Source organism: Micropterus dolomieu, linkage group LG08, assembly GCF_021292245.1.
Source record: "Micropterus dolomieu isolate WLL.071019.BEF.003 ecotype Adirondacks linkage group LG08, ASM2129224v1, whole genome shotgun sequence".
NCBI classification, from domain to species: Eukaryota; Metazoa; Chordata; class Actinopteri; order Centrarchiformes; family Centrarchidae; genus Micropterus; species Micropterus dolomieu.
In genome coordinates, this window is record NC_060157.1 from 24,336,305 (window position 1) to 24,355,052 (window position 18,748).

Below are 18,748 nucleotides of genomic sequence, written 5' to 3' on the forward strand. Positions count from 1 at the left end.
AGGCTGTGGGCTCTCGTGCTAAATAACACGTGTGTGCTTGTTCATTTGTCCAAATGTCACTTCTCTTAATAATAATTAATTAATTAATTAATATAATAAAAACACAACGGTTCATTATGTAAGGTCTTTATACACCACTGAAAACATAGTTATGGATATTATATTGCATTTCTGTCACTAGATCCTCAGAAATATTATACACTGAACCTTTAAAGAGCTGAAAAGTTTCTGTAGCACAAAGAATGAAGGAGCAGTAACAAGCCAAAAAACATGCAGAAAAAAAATGATAAAGATTTAGGTAACAATGTGAATGCTATAGGCCAATTATATGTTTGTAAACATTTGCGATGTGTGCACACAATAGTTGCAGAAAACCCAGAGGAGAGAGAGAGCAGCTAGCTAGTGAATTAATATGATATGGTACACAAAGTAGTTAGATTTCATAACATTACATTTTATAGTGATTAGATGGTACATTTTTAAAATGTTTTCCGCGTACTACAACCTCTTGTGACCCAGTGATAAGATCCATATGCCATAGTGTCTTGTCAATGGTTAAACGACAAAACGAAATGGCCAAGCATTCAGTGGCCAGAAATACATAATTACCTGAATGACACTCCAAGTGTTTATACCCGGGAGAAGTTAAAATCGTACAAGTCTCTTGATGCCTACAACTTTGTTCTGTGTGGTCATGTCCAAGACATATAACTTCATGATTACCAAGTTCAACACTTCGTAGTGCTGAAGACGGAGGGTTGCCTAGCCAGGGCAGGGTAAGATGACGGAGTTGTACAATGCCTGGGTTAGCATTAGCAAGACCAACAACTGTATTCTGATTGCCAATTGCACCCCTATGTGTGTGGCTGTATAACAAAAGAAATTTACTAAATTGTATTACATTTTCATTATTATTTACCAATCCAGTCAGTCTCAGTTAATCTCTAAGTTTGCATGTGCGTGTAAGTAAACTGTTAGTTGGTGAGATGAGATGAGATAATATAATGTTTATGTAGGCTACAATACAATGACAGTTGCATAGTTGTGTGTGCGTGTTCATGTGCATGTTGGGAGCTGGGAACCGGTGAGAAAATGTCTGATACCCAGTAACTTTACAAGTAGAAATAATAATAATTTAGTTCTACTTAACGGTTCCTGATTTGTGATTTGTTTACATACACGATGTGGCATATCTGTTAAGTTAGCAGTGCGTGTGCATGTCTGTGAATGTGCGTGCATGCACGTGTTATCAAGCTAACTGTGAACTGCCGTGTCTGTAGGCTGGATGAAAAGTTTAGCTGTAGGGAAGATGTACAGAAATACAAACCAGGCCCAAGTCTTCATGCACTACATAGCAGAGGTTGAAAGGAGGAAGGTGAAAAGGGAGATATCTAAGTTTAAGGGTGCTCCGATCGATCGGTCACCGATCGTAATTGGCCGATAATGGCTTTAACTGGTTTGATCGGTGGTCGCTAAAAAGGCCGATAAGAAAAGCCGATCAGATGATGCAATACTCGCCAGACAAACGGCAGCTGTAATGGTTTCAAGATCCAAACATTCAAAAAGGGAGATGCATCACTATAACAGACGCAACACTGCATGAAAAAGTGGGATTTTTGGCAGTTAATGGCACGTTAAAGTTTAGGTTAACGGCTACACATGGGAATTTCTGGCCAGCACTGAAAACTGTCAGGAACTGCTGGGAATTGACATGGATTTTGTTTGTCAGTGTTGCCCCCCATGACCCGCCTTCCCCTTGGTCTGGGGGAGGCTTTCACATGTAAATGATAATGCTGAAAGTTATACAAATACAATTCAGGTAAGCCCCCACTGGTCAGAGGTGACACCTCCAGAAATCAAGTAACTAAACAGAATGAAGGAAAGGGGGCAAAAGTAATTGGAGGAAGAGAGTAAAGTGCAGAGGATAGTTGGAGAAATGTGCAGGATGGAACAGGAGAGACCAAACAATCATATCAAGACTTATATTTGTACACACTGGACTAAACAGCACATACCGTAAAACTTCAATTAATAGCTGAGTCCCAAATAACTACCTACCTCCTTCACTGGCCTGGTGTGTGAACACATTTTGACAAATAAACGTCTGCCTCAATTAAATGCATGGTCTAGTTTTTATAGAAGTTCTTTGTATGTGAAATAAAAAAACTGTTTCATAGTAGTTTCAGTTTTGTGCAAAGGAATTAAAGGCCTGTCCCATATGGATGCCTGTCCCAAATATAGCCAGGGTCAATTCAGTGATTTTAGCAAATAAAAGCCTGTGCTATTATTCAAAGTCTTACAGTAATTCAAAATAGGCAAATATAACTCAGGCTGTTGTGCAAGTGTGTTGTGTCTGTGGGCAAGAACAAACAGCAGAAGCATGAGGAAGAAAGAAGGTAGCTGGGTCAAAACCTCAGAATGATAAAAGGTTTTGGTTTAATAATAATTAATTAATGTTTAATTGTTTTTCAGTATCTCAGACTAAACAATATGATTGAAAGGATATGAGTTTTTTTTTTAAATAAATGATTTATTTATGTAAATGATATAAGTACTAATCATTCGATCCACTGTGACTGATTATTTGGTGATGTCATTGGTTTCATCCAATGATTGAGAAGCCAGTTCGGGCTGCTGCTGCTATTCATATGGTAAATAGAGTCGTTAACACCTCCGCCAGGAGTGAAGACACCTTTGTAAAACTGGGGCAAGAATTGTCTAATGGGCAGTGTGTAAACCTTGATCTTACGACTAAAAAGTCCCCAGTCTCAGGCCTGGCACAAACAGAACTGGAAGGATAACAAGCACAACCCTACATTGTGTATGCACTGTAGAAACCAAGAGAGCAAACACAAACCTTGTAAAACAGGTAATGCACTACAACAAACAAGACTTGTCCCATGTCCCAGCAGTATTTCGGGGAAGAGAAATGGAGGGCACAGCCAGAAGACAATACAGAAATAATGAAAGCACAATATCACAACTTTGACATGGAGCTCTGTGGTCTTGTGGCATCGCCAGATGGAATGGTAAACTGTACCTGCTGTGGGAAAGCAGCTGTAGAGATTAAGTGCCCGAATAAATATGATGGCTGTGGTGGTCTGACAGGGAGTAGTGAGGACACACAGTTCTGCTTAGACAAAGCAAGATGTCACTATCCGTCACATCACCAGAGATGAAGAAATGCTGCAAGCAGTCCTGCCTAAAGCTGAAGTGTTCTTTAAACAGTGTTTTGCCTGAGCTGTTAACGCGCTGCATGGATCCACTGATGCAAGCACCTACAGTCTGCTCATACTGTGAACAGCCAGACTTTGGGATGATGATTGACTGTGCAAAGTGCAAGAACCATTTCCACTACACATGTGCCAGAGTAAGAAGAAAGGCTGTGGTGTGGTATTGTGAACAGTGCAAATCAGAATGAAATATACCATCCATCCATCGTCAACCGCTTATCCTGCGTACAGGGTCGCGGGGAGAATGAAATATACATAGAAGCAAATTATTTAATACCGTACTAGTTGTACAAGCTGAAAAAAAATGTACAGCAAGTAATGCTATAAATAAATAATATAATAATAATAATAATAATATAATCAATAAAAATCTGTATTTATGTATTCATTTATTGTCATTCTTTGCCCTAGGTTATTCTATTTTATATATTATATTTGTTACATAAGTTTTGTGTCTGCCGTTGCTGCTGTCTATGTCAGTTTTTTTAAAATTTACATTTACGTGTTGTTATTGTTAGTATAAAAATATTATATTATTACTAGCGCTGGGCAAGTTAATGCATTGTTATCGCATAAATGAATTAATGCAGACAGTTATTTTATCTCACGTTAACGCAGTTTTTATTATTATTACATTTATTCATTTAGCTGACGCTTTTATCCAAAGCGACTTACAATTGCTATATACTGTATGTCAGAGGTCGCACTGCTCTGGAGCAACTCGGGGTTAAGTGTCTTGCTCTGGGACACAATGGTGGATGTGTCACAGTGCGGGATTGAACCTAGATCTCTCACACCAAAGGCAGGCGTCTTATCCATGCACCATCACCACCCTGGGCTATTGTTATTTTGAAAGTCCGTTGCTCACTGGCTCTGAATACACATACAGTCAAACCATGGGTCACAGGAGGGGTGGGATCACCCACCCAAACAAGCAGTGTGGTGGGAGGCTTCGGCACACTACGTTGGATGCAGCGTGTGGGAGAAGTAAGACAGCGCTCTGCGAGTAAATGCCAGGCGCTCTATGGATAGTAACCATGGCAACAGCTTCTGTGCACTACACAGCTGTAGCCTATTTAACTTAAGTTAAAATTATAGGCTACATAACTTTACCTGATAGGCTTTCATCTAGTTTTGTGGGGAAGCTCTGCCATGCAAATCCTTCCTGTTGATGTCCTGATAACTATTTAGTAAACAGTAATAGATTCTGGAAACTCACAAACAGCGAGGATCAGTCTCTCTTCCACTGATTTGTGCTGCGCGTCGCATATAAAAAGTTCAAGACAGTTCAACTTCGGCGTGTGCAGGAGGAGAGCACAAAGTATGAGAGGCTGTTGTGATGGAAAATTGATATTTTACTGTGTTTACTGTTTCACCTTGCATGCTTCATCAGACCAATGTTTCACTGTATGGTTTTTGATAATTTTATTAGGTTGTAGTTAGGTAGAGGTTCCCATGGGAAAGATGCTAATTAGAGAGTTTTCTTATCTAACTGTCCATGATAGGCCTTCATCTCAGGGCAGTTGGTCCTGGATTGCTTCGTAATATAAAGTCATTTGTTTCTTGTATGTCTGTCTGACCCTTTGCAAAGAATAAAACCCTTAAAAGACGTCTGGATTGACTCACTAAAGGACGTATTGCCATTACACCGTTTAAGGTGCAACCATTGAAATACAGACACACACACACACCAGCAATGTGCGGACACACACTGAAAACACTGAAATACAGACACACAGGTTCACCAGCCCTGTGAACGAAGAGGTTTTTGGAAATATGAGAAACCAGGTCAATAATGAAAACAATGAGATAATCTTAATCTTATCACATTGTTTAGGCCAAACCAATGTCTAAATGTTAGGCTTCCTTTTCAGTCATTTCAATATAGGAGATCAACTCTGAAATGCAGTTACAACGCTCGTGTGTGTGGATGTTTTTAAACAAAAACATTGTAGTATGGATGCCTGCTAGCCTAACAATATTAACCTATGTCAGTTCAAGCCAACAAAACCTGGTTTAGGCTACATCCACACTACTACGTTTTTGTTAAAATACAAAGTTTTAAATCAGAAAGAAATCTCTGTCCGCTAGCGTTTTAACTGTGTTTGATCTCCGTCTATATTAAAATGACTAAAAACGCATATCTGGTAGCCTTTCACATACACTGGCGAGCGAATGCCGGTGTACACAGGAAGAAGATTGTCTACTCCACAGTTGCACAGATTTGGCAAAAGAAGAAGGTTCTAATACAGACAAAGAACCAGACCAGAGATTTCTTTGGGCCGACAACAAGGTGGAACTGTTACTGAAAGTAGCATAGGAGTACAAAGCGACTATGGTGGTGGAAAACAGACTGAGAGTTGTCACAAAGCAAATATGGCAACATGCACAGCACAAGTGTTATTTATGGTAAAGTACTACAAAATATTTTAATAAAAATTCCAAAACAGCTTTGCATGACTGAGACCCAATCAGTGAGCATCATCATTTTTTAAGCCCCCCGTTTTCGTCTGTCCACACTAAAACGCTACCATGGAGTTTAAAACGAAAACGGGGTCAGCAGCGTTTCAAAATTTTCAGTTTTAAGTTCGGATTCACCGTTTTAGTCTGGTTGGGATTTGCAAACGTAGCAAAAGATATTTTTAAAAACAAAAACGTTGTAGTGTGTATGTACCCTCTTGCTTTGGGACATAGTTGTCTGGTGTAGTGCTGTCACTATACCAAAATTATGACTTTAATACAATACCTGCCTAACATCTTGATACCGATACTAAAACGGTACCACAGCTAAAATCTCTAACATCAGGAAAAGTAATGGAATAATAAAATGACAGAACATAGAATTTAAGATTCACTTCCTGTGTCCCCTTTGTGGCGCTACATAGCACTTGCCACTATGACTAGAAATTAATATTGGCGTGTAGATCTGTTCAGGGCGGGACAGTTATCAAGCACGTAAAGTTTTGTTCAGATGTGAGCATGTACACTGAAGTTACAACAACTTCCTGTGTCATGGCAAAGCATCAAACTTTGACGCCACGCCAAGGACACACCGTTATCCGAAAACTCACAAGATTCACGACATAGCCTCATCAATGTCTTAAGGCTCTTCTGAGACTGTTTTGAAGCAGGTGAGGGAAATATGTTGGCAGTAGTACATAACAGCGTAAAACTTATTGGCATAAGGATGTGTACATGTAACGTTTGGTGCAGATCTGAGCATGCACACTGAAGTTATAACAACTTCCTGTTTCATGGCGAATCACAGATTTTGGACGCCACGCCCACGGACACGCCCATTGACGAAAACTCACAGATAGCACAACTTTTCATCGTCAATGCCTTTTAGAAGGCACAGCAGAAATTTGAAGTTGATCGGACTAAATCCCTAGGAGGAGTTCGTTAAAGTACAGTGTGTGTAAATTGCCAAAAATGACAATTCAATCCAAAATGGCCGACTTCCTGTGTGGTTTAGGCAATGGCTCCAAGAGGCTTTTTGTGCGTCTGGACTTGATACACGTACAACAGAAATTTTGTACACGTAGGTGAAACTATGTCCGGGGGCTGCTCTGTAGGGGGCACTAGTGAGCCATTTTGCTACGCCCATGAGCAAAACCCAGAAAATACGAAATTTTTCGCTGGTGAGTGAAATTTTGGTGAGTTTTCGAGTATGTTTAAGCCCCCAAACTTGAGCTTACTTTGCCGAAAAAAATAAAATTAAATCCCTACAGTTTCAATAGGGACTTCGCACGGTTCGTACTCGGGCCCTAAAAATGCGCTCAGGAGAGCACAGACCTCCTCTGACGAGGTGTATTGAGTCAACTTTAGTGCACTACTGTAGTGAGCAGGCTAATAATCCCGAGTGTTAACATTACCATTGCCACCACGTGCCTGCAGGAAGGCGGAGCAGCAATAAATCATTATTAAAGTGTCGGTACCAATAAACGACAGTGTTGTATCGTTTTTAAGGGCAGGGTGTTGTGATGGGTGTTGTCAATGGGTGTTGTCAACTTTAGTGCAATGAGAGAATGCTCTGATTGAAGCAGAGAGGAAGGTGACTGGGTGGAACAGGGGGGTATGTTTGTCCCAGTGACTGCAATTGCACAGGCTTCATGCAGCACCCATCAAGAAGTACAAACTTCCAGTGTTGGGCAAGCTACTTGGAAAATGTATTGAGCTAAGCTACTAGTTACTCCATTAAATGAAGCTACCCCCCAGTGAAATGTAGCAAGCTAAGCTACAGCAACATGGCAAAAGTAGCTTAGTTACATCTAAGCTACTTTTAATTTTTTTATATTTCATAGTATATATTTATGGCAATGGGCGTGAGAGAGAGAGATCTCTCATCTCATGGAAACTTATTTTGTTTGTTTTGTTTCTGTCACTACAATTCAAAGTTTCCTCCTCACTAGAGGAAGAGGTGTCCAGGCTGGACCCTGATCCTTCTCACAAGAGGTGTTACAATAACTGTCACAATAGAAAGTAAACTCAGTCACGCGTGTCTTTATTCCCCTGCAGCAAAGTCGCAGACATCAGCCCAAGGATCGGTACGTGATGTCACCGTCACACGGAAGTGCTTCTGCCGGCTGCACATATAGGTCCGTGTGTGGCGGTAACGTCACTTACTGATCCTTCAGAAATGCTTGGGAAAATGCAGCGTGTGGAAGCTACCGCGCTACTCGGTCGATAAAAGAGCTTTGCTACCGAAAAGCTATTTGATTCAGAAAGCAGTGATACTACTGCCCAACACTGCAAACTTCATCATCACAACCCTCCACAAGTGACCAGACGCTTAGTCATTGGCAAGACCCCAGACCCCAAATCGATGTCCCAGTCACTGCAATTGCCCCGGCTTCATGCAGCAACCAACAGGAAGCCCAGGCTTCTTCATCACAGCCCTTCATGAGTGACCAGAACTCAATTCAATGCCAAAATGATTATGGAACATATATCAACTTCATAAATGAGACATCAGATGTAGATTATGATGATGACCTGTACAGTGCTATCATTGCCAGTATTGAGGATAAAACATAAGTTTTTTGTGCATATGTTAATAACATTTTACTAAATGTAGAACATTAGGCTTTGGCAGAGTGTAAGTTTGACAATAAGTGGAAAATACACTGCAGACCATAAACATTTAGACTGTGATACATTTTTATTCTTTGTGGTCTGTAGTCCAGGAGATTAGATTGGAAATGAAACCATGGCTATGAGTTTTAAGTACCAACTTTGTGCTTGTTTGAAAAAATTAAAGACCTGTCAGCCTGTCAGAATTGAGCGTTGTAAAACATATTAAGGAGTAACTTGGAACTCAGACCCTATTACACTGGCAGCAAAAAAGATTTGCTCAGATTACTAACATACCATACTGTGACATTAGGCAACGTTTTTGTAAAAACGAAAAAGCATTTGGCTGCAGTCAGGAAAGAGTGGACCATCCTTCTTGTGAAACCTGTTCAATTCTTTTGTCACTCAACTGTTAAAGGAGACCTATTATACTGCATTTCCAGGCCTACATTGTAGTTATGTGACTCCTGTATGGCAGCTTTGCAGGATCTTATACTGACTCTTCATGAAGGCCTTCATTTCAGCCTCTGTCTGAAACAAGCTGTAGTTGCTCCTGTCTCTTTAAGGCCTCACCTCTCAAAGCCCACTGTCTTCTGATTGGCCAAGACCTGAACATGTTAGCAGGGTGTTGTTGTCACTGAGTGGTACAGACAGACTGAGCGTTGCTGTGGGAGCAAATGACCTTATATGGAATACCGGGTCTGTCTGGCTCCGTATGTCGTAAGCTGTTGGTAGAAAAAGCAGTTCAAACAGAGCGTTCAGAACAGGAGGAAATCTGAGGTTTTTGCTCACAGGAATTGTTTTAAATACTTCAACATCATTATTTGAAGCTTTGACCATGTTGAACATAAACTCCCAGAATTGTAACATTGTAGATAAGTTATAAAATAAGGAAAAGCATAATAGGTCTCCTTTAAGGGCACCTATCAAAAATGTAATTGTCTCATTTTTTAAAAATTGCTTTGTTCTCACTGAAGTAGACACAATAGATTCATTTGAACACATAAACACAAGTTTATTAATTATGTGGGTAATTTGTTTTGAATTACATTGTGGTCACTGTATTAAGAGGGGGAAATCTTAAAAGTCAATATTTTACACTTGATTGTAGCTTCAGCCATTAACCTTGTCCTGGTATTTTTCATTTGTCATCCATCAGAGGAAGAAGGACTGGCAAAGCTGGAACTGTCATTTGGTTTTCTCCTAAACCTTCAGTGGAATTCCAGCGAGGGAGATACCAGATAGCAAACAGATTGTAAACTGTATTAGAATACCTCTTCATCAATCCTACGAGGTCTTCAAAAGTAACATGGACTTTGCAATACGAAAAATTCAGGGTTTTGGAATGAAGTAAACATTCTTATTGACAGTTCTTGGTGAAAACCATCAGTTCAGGTAGCCTAGTACTCACAGTACTGACATCTGTTACATGCAAATGTTTTTGTTTCACAGAGCTTACAGCAACTTTATTTAGAATATTGACATAGCAACTTGAATTTCGTAAACCTTAACTTGAATCTCTAAGGATATACATAGTTTAAATTTGTTTTTTGTTAGTACAGAGGGTCATGGAATGGTCATGGATTGTTACTTGATAAGTTGATATTTGTGATGCAGTCAGGTAAAGTGAGCAAAAGCCATTAGTTCAGTTATAGGGTACTACATTACATTAGGATTATTACCATTCTTCAGTGCTATTTTTATGTTTGTGCACTGTTGGTAAGTAAAGTCTACACAAACTGCTTTGTTTCAAGAACACTTACAAGTGTCATAAATAAATTGATTACAATGGTTACCATCCTCAGTAAACAGATCAACAACCTGGTTGATTTCCTCCATAGTGGTGTCATTTACATGAAAGTGGTTCTCAGGAATCTCAACATTGTTATTAAGTTGAAGCTCAGGCAAGGGTCCACCGTGATCAGTGACTGAAGGTTCAGTAGCATCAAATATACGGGTCACAGCTGTGCTGTTCTGTCCAACATGGGTAATCACACCTCTATACCACAACTGTAAAGGTGTCATGTGTCTCTCAGTAGGTGCATGGTTATTCCATTGGTCTCTAAACTCCCTGGCAGCTCGTTGGTTCCGAGGCAAGTAAATATAGTGCAAACTAAACAAAACTCGTGAAGGTAATCCAAAGTTTTGAACTCCTTCCTGAAATAGTTGTAGTACACTGGAAACCGTGTTGTTGTTGAGGCTTTAAAGGTATATAATTGTGCGACTTTATCCGTCGACACAACAGTGGAATACCATTGTTTTCCATCGATATGCCTGTCAAAACAAAAGAAAGGTAAGCTATGATGTGCACTGTGATGGAAAGTAACTAAGTACATTTACTCAGGGCCTACTGTACTTAAGTACAAATTGGTGTTGCAACGTTAGGCCTATACTACTACACTACACTTCAGAGAGAAATATGGTAGTTTTTACTTCACTATTTATCTGACAGCTTTATGTTACTTTTACTTTTTAGTTACTTTTCATATTAACAATACAACATAAATACATTCATGTCATTAAGGCTTTTTTTCACAGGGGGAAATTAAGCTAGAGTTTTTGTTTCTTTATTTTAAAATACAATTAATGGTCCTCATCAGTCCGGTAAGCATGACGTCACTTGGGAATTCCCATTGTCTTTTCAGTCCCTTAGCCTTTATAATACCAAATTAAGACTGCAATCGCTTTATTGAAGACTAATCACACACTAAAAACATGAATTTCTGTTTATCAAAATATGGTAACTTACCACAACTCATTAGGGCCCCCTACATGGTAGATTCTACAACGAATGGCTTGACTACGACGAAAGCATCGTCCGATTGGGTCCATTTCAAGACTTGGCGGACCCTCCAACGCTGAACACGTATTCATCTGGAGCGAAGACTTCTGAAGACATATGTTTCTCCGGCATTAGGTGTATTGACTAAAATTTTCCCAACAATCGACATCAAACTGTCATCTGACAGTGGTGTGTAATCCTGTGATGGGATACTAAGACGTCTGTGACAAAATAAAGTTCGCTGATCGATCCCATACAGTGAAGCAATTCCTTGCCAATTCAATCCTAAATCCAAATGGTTGATCTGATCCACTGTCAAATTGTACCTTAGGCAACCAGGAGCGCCACTTTGAATTGTCGGCGGAATGACGATGCCTCTTTGGCGTGTCTGACATTGAGTTTGCTGTAGAATAACAATTAGTTGCCTGTGTAATGTCTCTAAGAGAGCAGTGCAGTCTCTTGACTGACATCCATCCATCCATCCATCGTCAACCGCTTATCCTGCGTACAGGGTCGTGGGGGTGCTGGAGCCAATCCCAGCTGGCATTGGGCGAAAGGCAGGGTACAACCTGGACAGGTTGCCAGTCCATCACAGGGCATGTGCCCATTTTCAATGTGTATATCCCCGTTTTCAGTGTGTGTAAGCATATGGTTGGTGCGTGTCTGTATTTCAATGGTTTCACCTAAGCGGCCTCTTATACAACTGCGACAGTTTCACAGGAATACGCCCGCTTGTTGACCACTTGACCACTTGCTACTGATAAAGGAAAAATGTTTCTGCTGATACCTGTTCGGGAAAAAAAACAAGAAAATTGATTTATATATGTTAACTTGTTGCCCAGAAGGTACCTGTTATGGTGTTACGATCATGGCTGGACTCTGATGGTAACTTGTTTTAACAAGCTAGATAAAAGGTAATGCCCTGGCAGCGGCAAATAGCTTTGGTTTTATATTTGATTTGATTACATTAATGTTTAAGTTGAGATTTACAAGAAATTGGTATTTATATATAATATATATGTAAATATGTATATAGTTACTTATTTATTGTTGTTATTCTATTAGTTCCTTTAATTTATAGTGTATAATTATAATTTCCAATATTATTGCTTTTATTATTGCTGCTGCTATCATTATTATTGTTTTTGTTAGTTAGAATTTACAGTATTATTATTATTATTGTCATTTACTTAGTTATTCACTGATCCTTCTCTGTTTTGTTGCTACAACTACTGCCAACACCAACAAAATAATAAAATAAATAAAGATGTTAACCACTTTCACCACCACAAGTTATCTTTTTGGGCCTATACATTTACAAAGGTTTGATAATGATCACACACAATCACCATGTCATCTAAGAGGTCTACGTGTGTGAGTGGAATAACTTTTGTCAGAATTTTTTTTACATCAATCTAATACTCAGTGTGTACTCGCACATTAGTCAAATGCCTTGATGTTTGATCCATTTCTTGAACAGAGATCTGCTTTGGTAAACAATCTGCTAGTATCTCATCATTATGCTCTAGGTCATAAAATCCAGACTCGGATGTAATTCGTTTATTAAAAGCACACCCGCCCCAACCTGCCAACAGAAAAGTAATGGCTCCTGCAGGTGGAATGCCAACCAAATATTTAACAGTATTGTGGCTTTTATAAGTCAAGTACGTCTGGGCTCTGGAGGTTAAATTTATGGGTCTGTTGATCAAAATTTCCGGGAAGTCACCCGCAACATTTATATTTAGGTTTAGAACATTTCGGCATATTCCTTAATGCTTGCTTGGCCACTTGCCGAGAGGCTTTGAAGTCACAGACATAACAGGGAGCCAACTTCTCAAAATTTTAGACACATCACATTATGCGACATTAAGTCTGATGTCTGAAGTAATATCCTTTTTGCTGAGCCTTAGTAGTTCACTTCTAAAAGATGCATTGTCACTAGGGATTCACAATATTGGATGGCTTATATTCAGTATGCCTTTTTGGCCGATGCCGATACCAATCTTTACTCATCTGTTTTTATGTCATTCAACAGAACACCCAGTCTCTCCTATACTATTTTTACCATATTAGTTATTTGTTGTAGATACAGATACAAGTATTTGATTCTAAATTATCATTCATTTCACAAATGAAGACATAAAAAGTAAGTCAATTATTTCACTTGTTAAATTATATGCCAGTGTCACTTTTTATTTTTAAGTAAAACCTTTACAACCAAGCTCCATATATATATTATAATTCCTTACAATGTGCTTTAAAGCATAATAAATAAGGCTGAAAAAAACATCAGCTGACTTAGTAGGCCAACTGATCCTACTCAAAACTGTGCAAACTAACAAAAACAAGCTCTATATATGATTTTCTGAGACAAAAATAGTCCTGTCACAACCCAGTGAAAACTGAGCTCTCTATTACAGAAATAAAAAATATAAATCTTCTAAACGTTTTTAGAATGCTTCCCTGAGGCAATCCTGACAAAGTAGTTAACACTGTACAGAAAATTACATTGGTCAAGTGTACATAATAAAAGCAGCTGTATTCCAGACTTATACTTCAGTCCTTAGGACCAACTTGAAAGTATGATGAAATTAAACACAAGCTCCATAAATTGTATTGTGAGTCAGGGGTAGTCCTGTACCAACTCAGTGAATAACAGTGAGCTCTGTAATGCAAATGCGGTTCACTGTCAACACCTGTGCAGGGCGCACACAGGTATTTGTGTGCAGCAGGTAAACGGGCTTTGTTGCATTTCCAGTACTCCAATGGACTGTTGTTCCTGGGAATTGTTGGTTCGGCCAGATATGAGTTAACCTGTGAAGTAAGTAACAGGATAGTATACCGAAATATAAATTAGGCCTACTGATCTTTTTACTTTACGCTTTTAGGCATTAACAGCACACTAACATATTTTCTAAAATCAAATTATTAGTTGCACATTCATTATAAATACACAGGCTGAATTTCGAGAAATGTTATAGACATTACCACAAATACCTCATTACAAAAGAGGACAACTACTGACATTTGCAGAATTATACATGAGAAAGTCGCATTATTTATTAGGATGCATTGCACAGTCCAAAGATTCTAAAAATAACCTACAGTTTGTTTGATGCTTACCTGTGATGTGACCTCGGTCTTTGCTTGCTCCTCAAACATGTCATTCTTCTCCAGAATTTCTTTATACATATCCAGCAGCAATCCTGTTCGGGCCCTCTTCTCTGGGGGATCCTGTGTGCTAGCATCTACATTGCCGCTCATTTCGTCCAAAACTCAGCCTCAGCAGAATTAATGTCTGTAGTCAGCTGCTCAAAGGGGGCGAGAAGTGTCTCTAGAATCCCCCACTGGTTTTCCATCACAGTTGCAGGAGCTCAAAATCAGCGGCTTATGCACCTAGTGCCCTCTTCTGCTCAACCAAGCATTGCATCATATAAAATGATGTATTCGTCAAAGGGCTTCACAAGACAATGCAGACATACAACAGAAACGATTTGGTTCAGAAATTATCTTGACAAAAAGAATGTGACATTAAATTACTGCCAAACATTCTCTGTACTTCGATGCATACAGAGAATGTATTGCGAGTAATAATGTGATCCCAGTGAGCAACTAAATAAGGTAAAAGTGACAAGATTTACTTCTTACGTTTTGCATCGCCATCACTCTGGGTTGAGTAGGAAAACACAGATGAGAAACAAGTCGGGACTATTGAAGTCCATGGATACCTCTCCTGTAGAAAAAAAGTTTATTCTGGTGATTGACAGTACAATATAGTATAGTATAACGATTAACTTTAGCCTGAATTTGCTATAACCACATTATTAGCCAAATACTAGGTAAACTTACGAGACTAGCTAAACATCAGGTTAACTAACTTGCAAGACAACGTAACAAAACTGAACCAAGGAAAGTTGGCTAGTAAGCTAGCTTGACTCAGACTTGTACAATATTCTGTATCTTATTGTTAGATAGGCATACAACTCAATAATTACAATATTTAGCATTATTTTGTTGCAAGCGAAACCGAATGTTGCTGATTTAGCGCAACTTACCTGATATAAAGTGAGAACTGCAGAGTTGGGCATTTTTAATTAGGTTCTCTTTCCAGTCGATTCTTCTGAGGGCTTGTAACCAAAGACATCTACGGCTGTCCTTAAAAGGAGTCTGAGTTGATGGTATTCAGAAAAACTTTTGTTTACAGATTTTTGATTCTGGGTTTTTTCCCGGTTCCTCACCACCACCATCACTACTACTACTAATACTACCACTACTACTATTACTACTACTACTACCACAACTAATACTACTATATTTACTCATACTCATTTTTAAGGTTTCAAAATATCTTGCAGAAGGACTGCAGTTGAAATTTAGCCAGTAGGCTAACACTGGCACATCTACAGTAATGTGCGCTGTCCTTATAAATAAATAAATAGAAAATAAAGAAAATAGAAATAGAAATATATTATTACTACTACTAGATCTTCTTCTTCGCCTTCGTCTTCTTCTAATTCCAGGCAGTGTTGATACCTTTATAGCACATTGCTGCCTCCCACAGGGCAAAAATATTTTCTCATTTATTATCCTATTTCCACATGATGAAGCCGGTTGCTGGTCATCTTTTGCATTCGACATGCGAAGTTGAACCTGCATCTGTGTGACATAGTGTGATAATTCCCCTATTACTAATTTGGTCTCTCTGGGCAAACACTTAGACTTACAAGCTTACACTGCATAATAAAGCTGTTGCCTTTCTTGCACATGAAGCCGAAGTGGTCACTTTAAATATGGCCAGGGGTTCAATTAATTTCTTTCAAGTTCAACTTCAGCAGAATTTAATCAGGTTTTGCTTTCAGCTGGGTCTGCACCACTGGTGTCTGACTTGTCCGTCTCCATCCTTCTTGTGATTTTAGTGCCAGTTTGTGTTGCTCATTATTAACTGCAATAGTTTCCAGGTTCCAGGTTTTTTTTGCTCAATAACAGATGTGATTTTAAATCAAATATATTTATGTAAAAGTAAAATTGCAGATTTTAAAGCCTACTTTAAAAAGTAAAAGTACACAGAAAACCTCTCTGTTACAGTAAAGCAAGTAATTGTAACTTGTTACTTTCCACCTCTGAACAAGACTAATGCTGTGTCTCAATTCGGGTACTTTCTTGAGAATACTAACATGCAGTACACGTACACTATGTACTTCCTTGCTTAATGCGTTAATTTTGACAGGGTAGTGTTGTCTCAAATCAAACACTGCTGTGCACTAACCGGAAATGACTATCGCAAGATTGCACAATCCCCCCTCAGCACAGAGGCCGCCTGCAGAGCTCCAAAATTACTGCAATAATAATAAAAATATAAAGTAACGAGAGACCACTGGCTGGCCTCGCTAGCTTCTCCCGCGGGTTGGCGCGAGCTTCCCCTGCCGCCACTTGCGGAGCTTCTCTAATTCCGAAAACATTGAAGCACATTTTTGATCCGCCATCATTTTTCGGAAAACTGTCAATATTCGACATCTACACATTTGATTTCTTGCCTCAAAACTTTTCAGAAGTGTATTTAGTGATGAAATAGTGTCTAAAACTTGTAAAAGACATTCTGTTGTTGGCTTCTCTCTCTGCTGCTTCCCACTTCTCCCGTGTTGTTGGTCCTGCCCCTTCCGCTACGTAGCTAAAATGGCGGTCATTGAAGTGTCCACCGTTCCACACTCAACTTTTTAGCTGTTATGAGTTCACCATCCGGGTACTCACAGTGCACTGCATTTTGCCATACTTCTTTGTGTGAACATACTTATGCCCTCAAAATAGTAAGTGTAAGTATGGAAGTGCGCAAATTGAGACAGCATAAGACTCCACAGCTCTGTAAGGCTGTACTTAGGCACAGTGGTGCACTGAGCTAAATGCTAACATCAGCATGCTAACATGCTCAAACTGACAATGCTAAGATGCTGATGTTTAGCAGGTACAACGTTTACCATGTTCACCAGCATGTTAATTTACTAACCTTTTCTAATTAGCACTAAATACAAAGTACAGCTGAGCCTAATGAGAATGTCATTCATTTTGCGGCGATTTAATGTACTGGGTAAACTTTTCACATGATGATTGTGCTAGATGTGATTCTTTTCATTCTATGAGGAACATAAATATTTTTACTAAATTTTACAGCGACCCATCCAATAGTTGTCGAGATTTATCATGAAAAAATAAAAACGTCAACTTCATGGATTCCCTTGCAAAAAGGACTGTGTCACAGTGGTACTTTCCTGTTAAACTAAAGGTTGAATAAAATAAAAACAATTCATCCTATGGGAGACGCCTGGACAAAATGCAGTCCCTGAAATGGTTGCCAAGATATAATGGTTGCAGGGCAAAAAATAAAAGCACTACATGTGGAAAAATTTTGAACTTTGGAAAAAATAAAAATTTTCAGTCTTTTAAAGAATCAAGGCCTTTAAAGCAAATCATTCTCTTTTTCAAATTGTCAAATTCTGTTGCCATACATTGTGTCATCATCTTTTCTCTAATTTACTGAAAGATAGAATTTTGGTCATTATATTCCTTTTTTAATCCTTTTGATATTTATCTCTTTCTCCGCTCTTCATTCCAGTATATTTTTGGTTTCAATTCACTTCTGAAGTGCCGCTGGCCTTAATCCACATTCCATACACAAACGCAGACACATGCACACTCTTTACGTAATGTGTCTTCTTTTGATCTGCATATGTGACAGTTTTAATAGTGTTGATTCTCAGGGCCTAAAAAACGTTTTGAACCATTCTTTTTGCACTGTGTATTTATGCTTTTCAGGGTCCTGTACACATCAGTAGCACTTACAATTAACCCTGGATATTACCTTAAGGTATATCTTGAGGCAATTATTGTACATTACAGTACAATGTCATGAACAACTATACTCCCCAAAGACAGTTAAGTCATCATGCTGCTTTAAAGTAAATACAACATGAGTCATTCTCAATCTGCCTGACTAACCTACACGCATCTTTGCTTCTTCCTGTCTTTACTTTCATCTGTTTCTTCCTAAGATTTTCTTCATTCTGCACTTCTCTCCCAGTCCATCCATCTTTATACATGAAGTGGTAAAACCCTATTGTGTTTTTTCCTTGCTTCTGTCGCCAAGTGCTTGCTCATGTTGGGAACTGTTGGGTGTCTGTTATGAATATAACAAAGAGTACAGTCTAGACTTGCTCTATATGAAAAGTGCAATGAGATAATTTTTGTTATGGATTGGCACTAGGCCTATATGAAAAATTGAATTGAATATACCTGCATCTGTGTATGAGTGACTTTACTGTAACACTCCTCTTACCTCCACCAGATGTGGCATGGGGTTGAAGCCACACAGGTTACATACTTGGCTGTGACACTGTGTACAGGTGTTATAGTTGGATGGGTCAGAGCTGCCGATGTTCAGCTCTGTTTTACAAATAGGACAGTTCACTTTGGGCTTCACAGGCTCTGGAGCAGGTACAGGAGCCACCACAGGCTCGTGCTTCTGTTCCTGCAGATGAACAGGTGTTTGCTGATGTTGTTGTCCTTCCATTTGTTTTTGATGATGCGTGTGCGACTGTTGTTGCAGAATTCCTTGTTGATTGGGTATGGTCTTCTGCTTCTGGGTTGGTGCATGTGGTCCACCCATTGG

At 39.1% G+C, this 18,748-nt stretch overlaps 1 protein-coding gene across 1 annotated transcript in view; it reads right to left on the minus strand.

Annotated features, from left to right (window-relative positions):
• Positions 1 to 18,748, minus strand: part of bsna (bassoon presynaptic cytomatrix protein a) — a 146,978-nt gene that overhangs the window by 113,367 nt on the left and 14,863 nt on the right. The window contains exon 4 of the mRNA XM_046055670.1: positions 18,416 to 18,737. Coding sequence (XP_045911626.1) covers positions 18,416 to 18,737 — 322 coding nt within the window. The remainder of the gene's footprint in view (positions 1 to 18,415; positions 18,738 to 18,748) is intronic.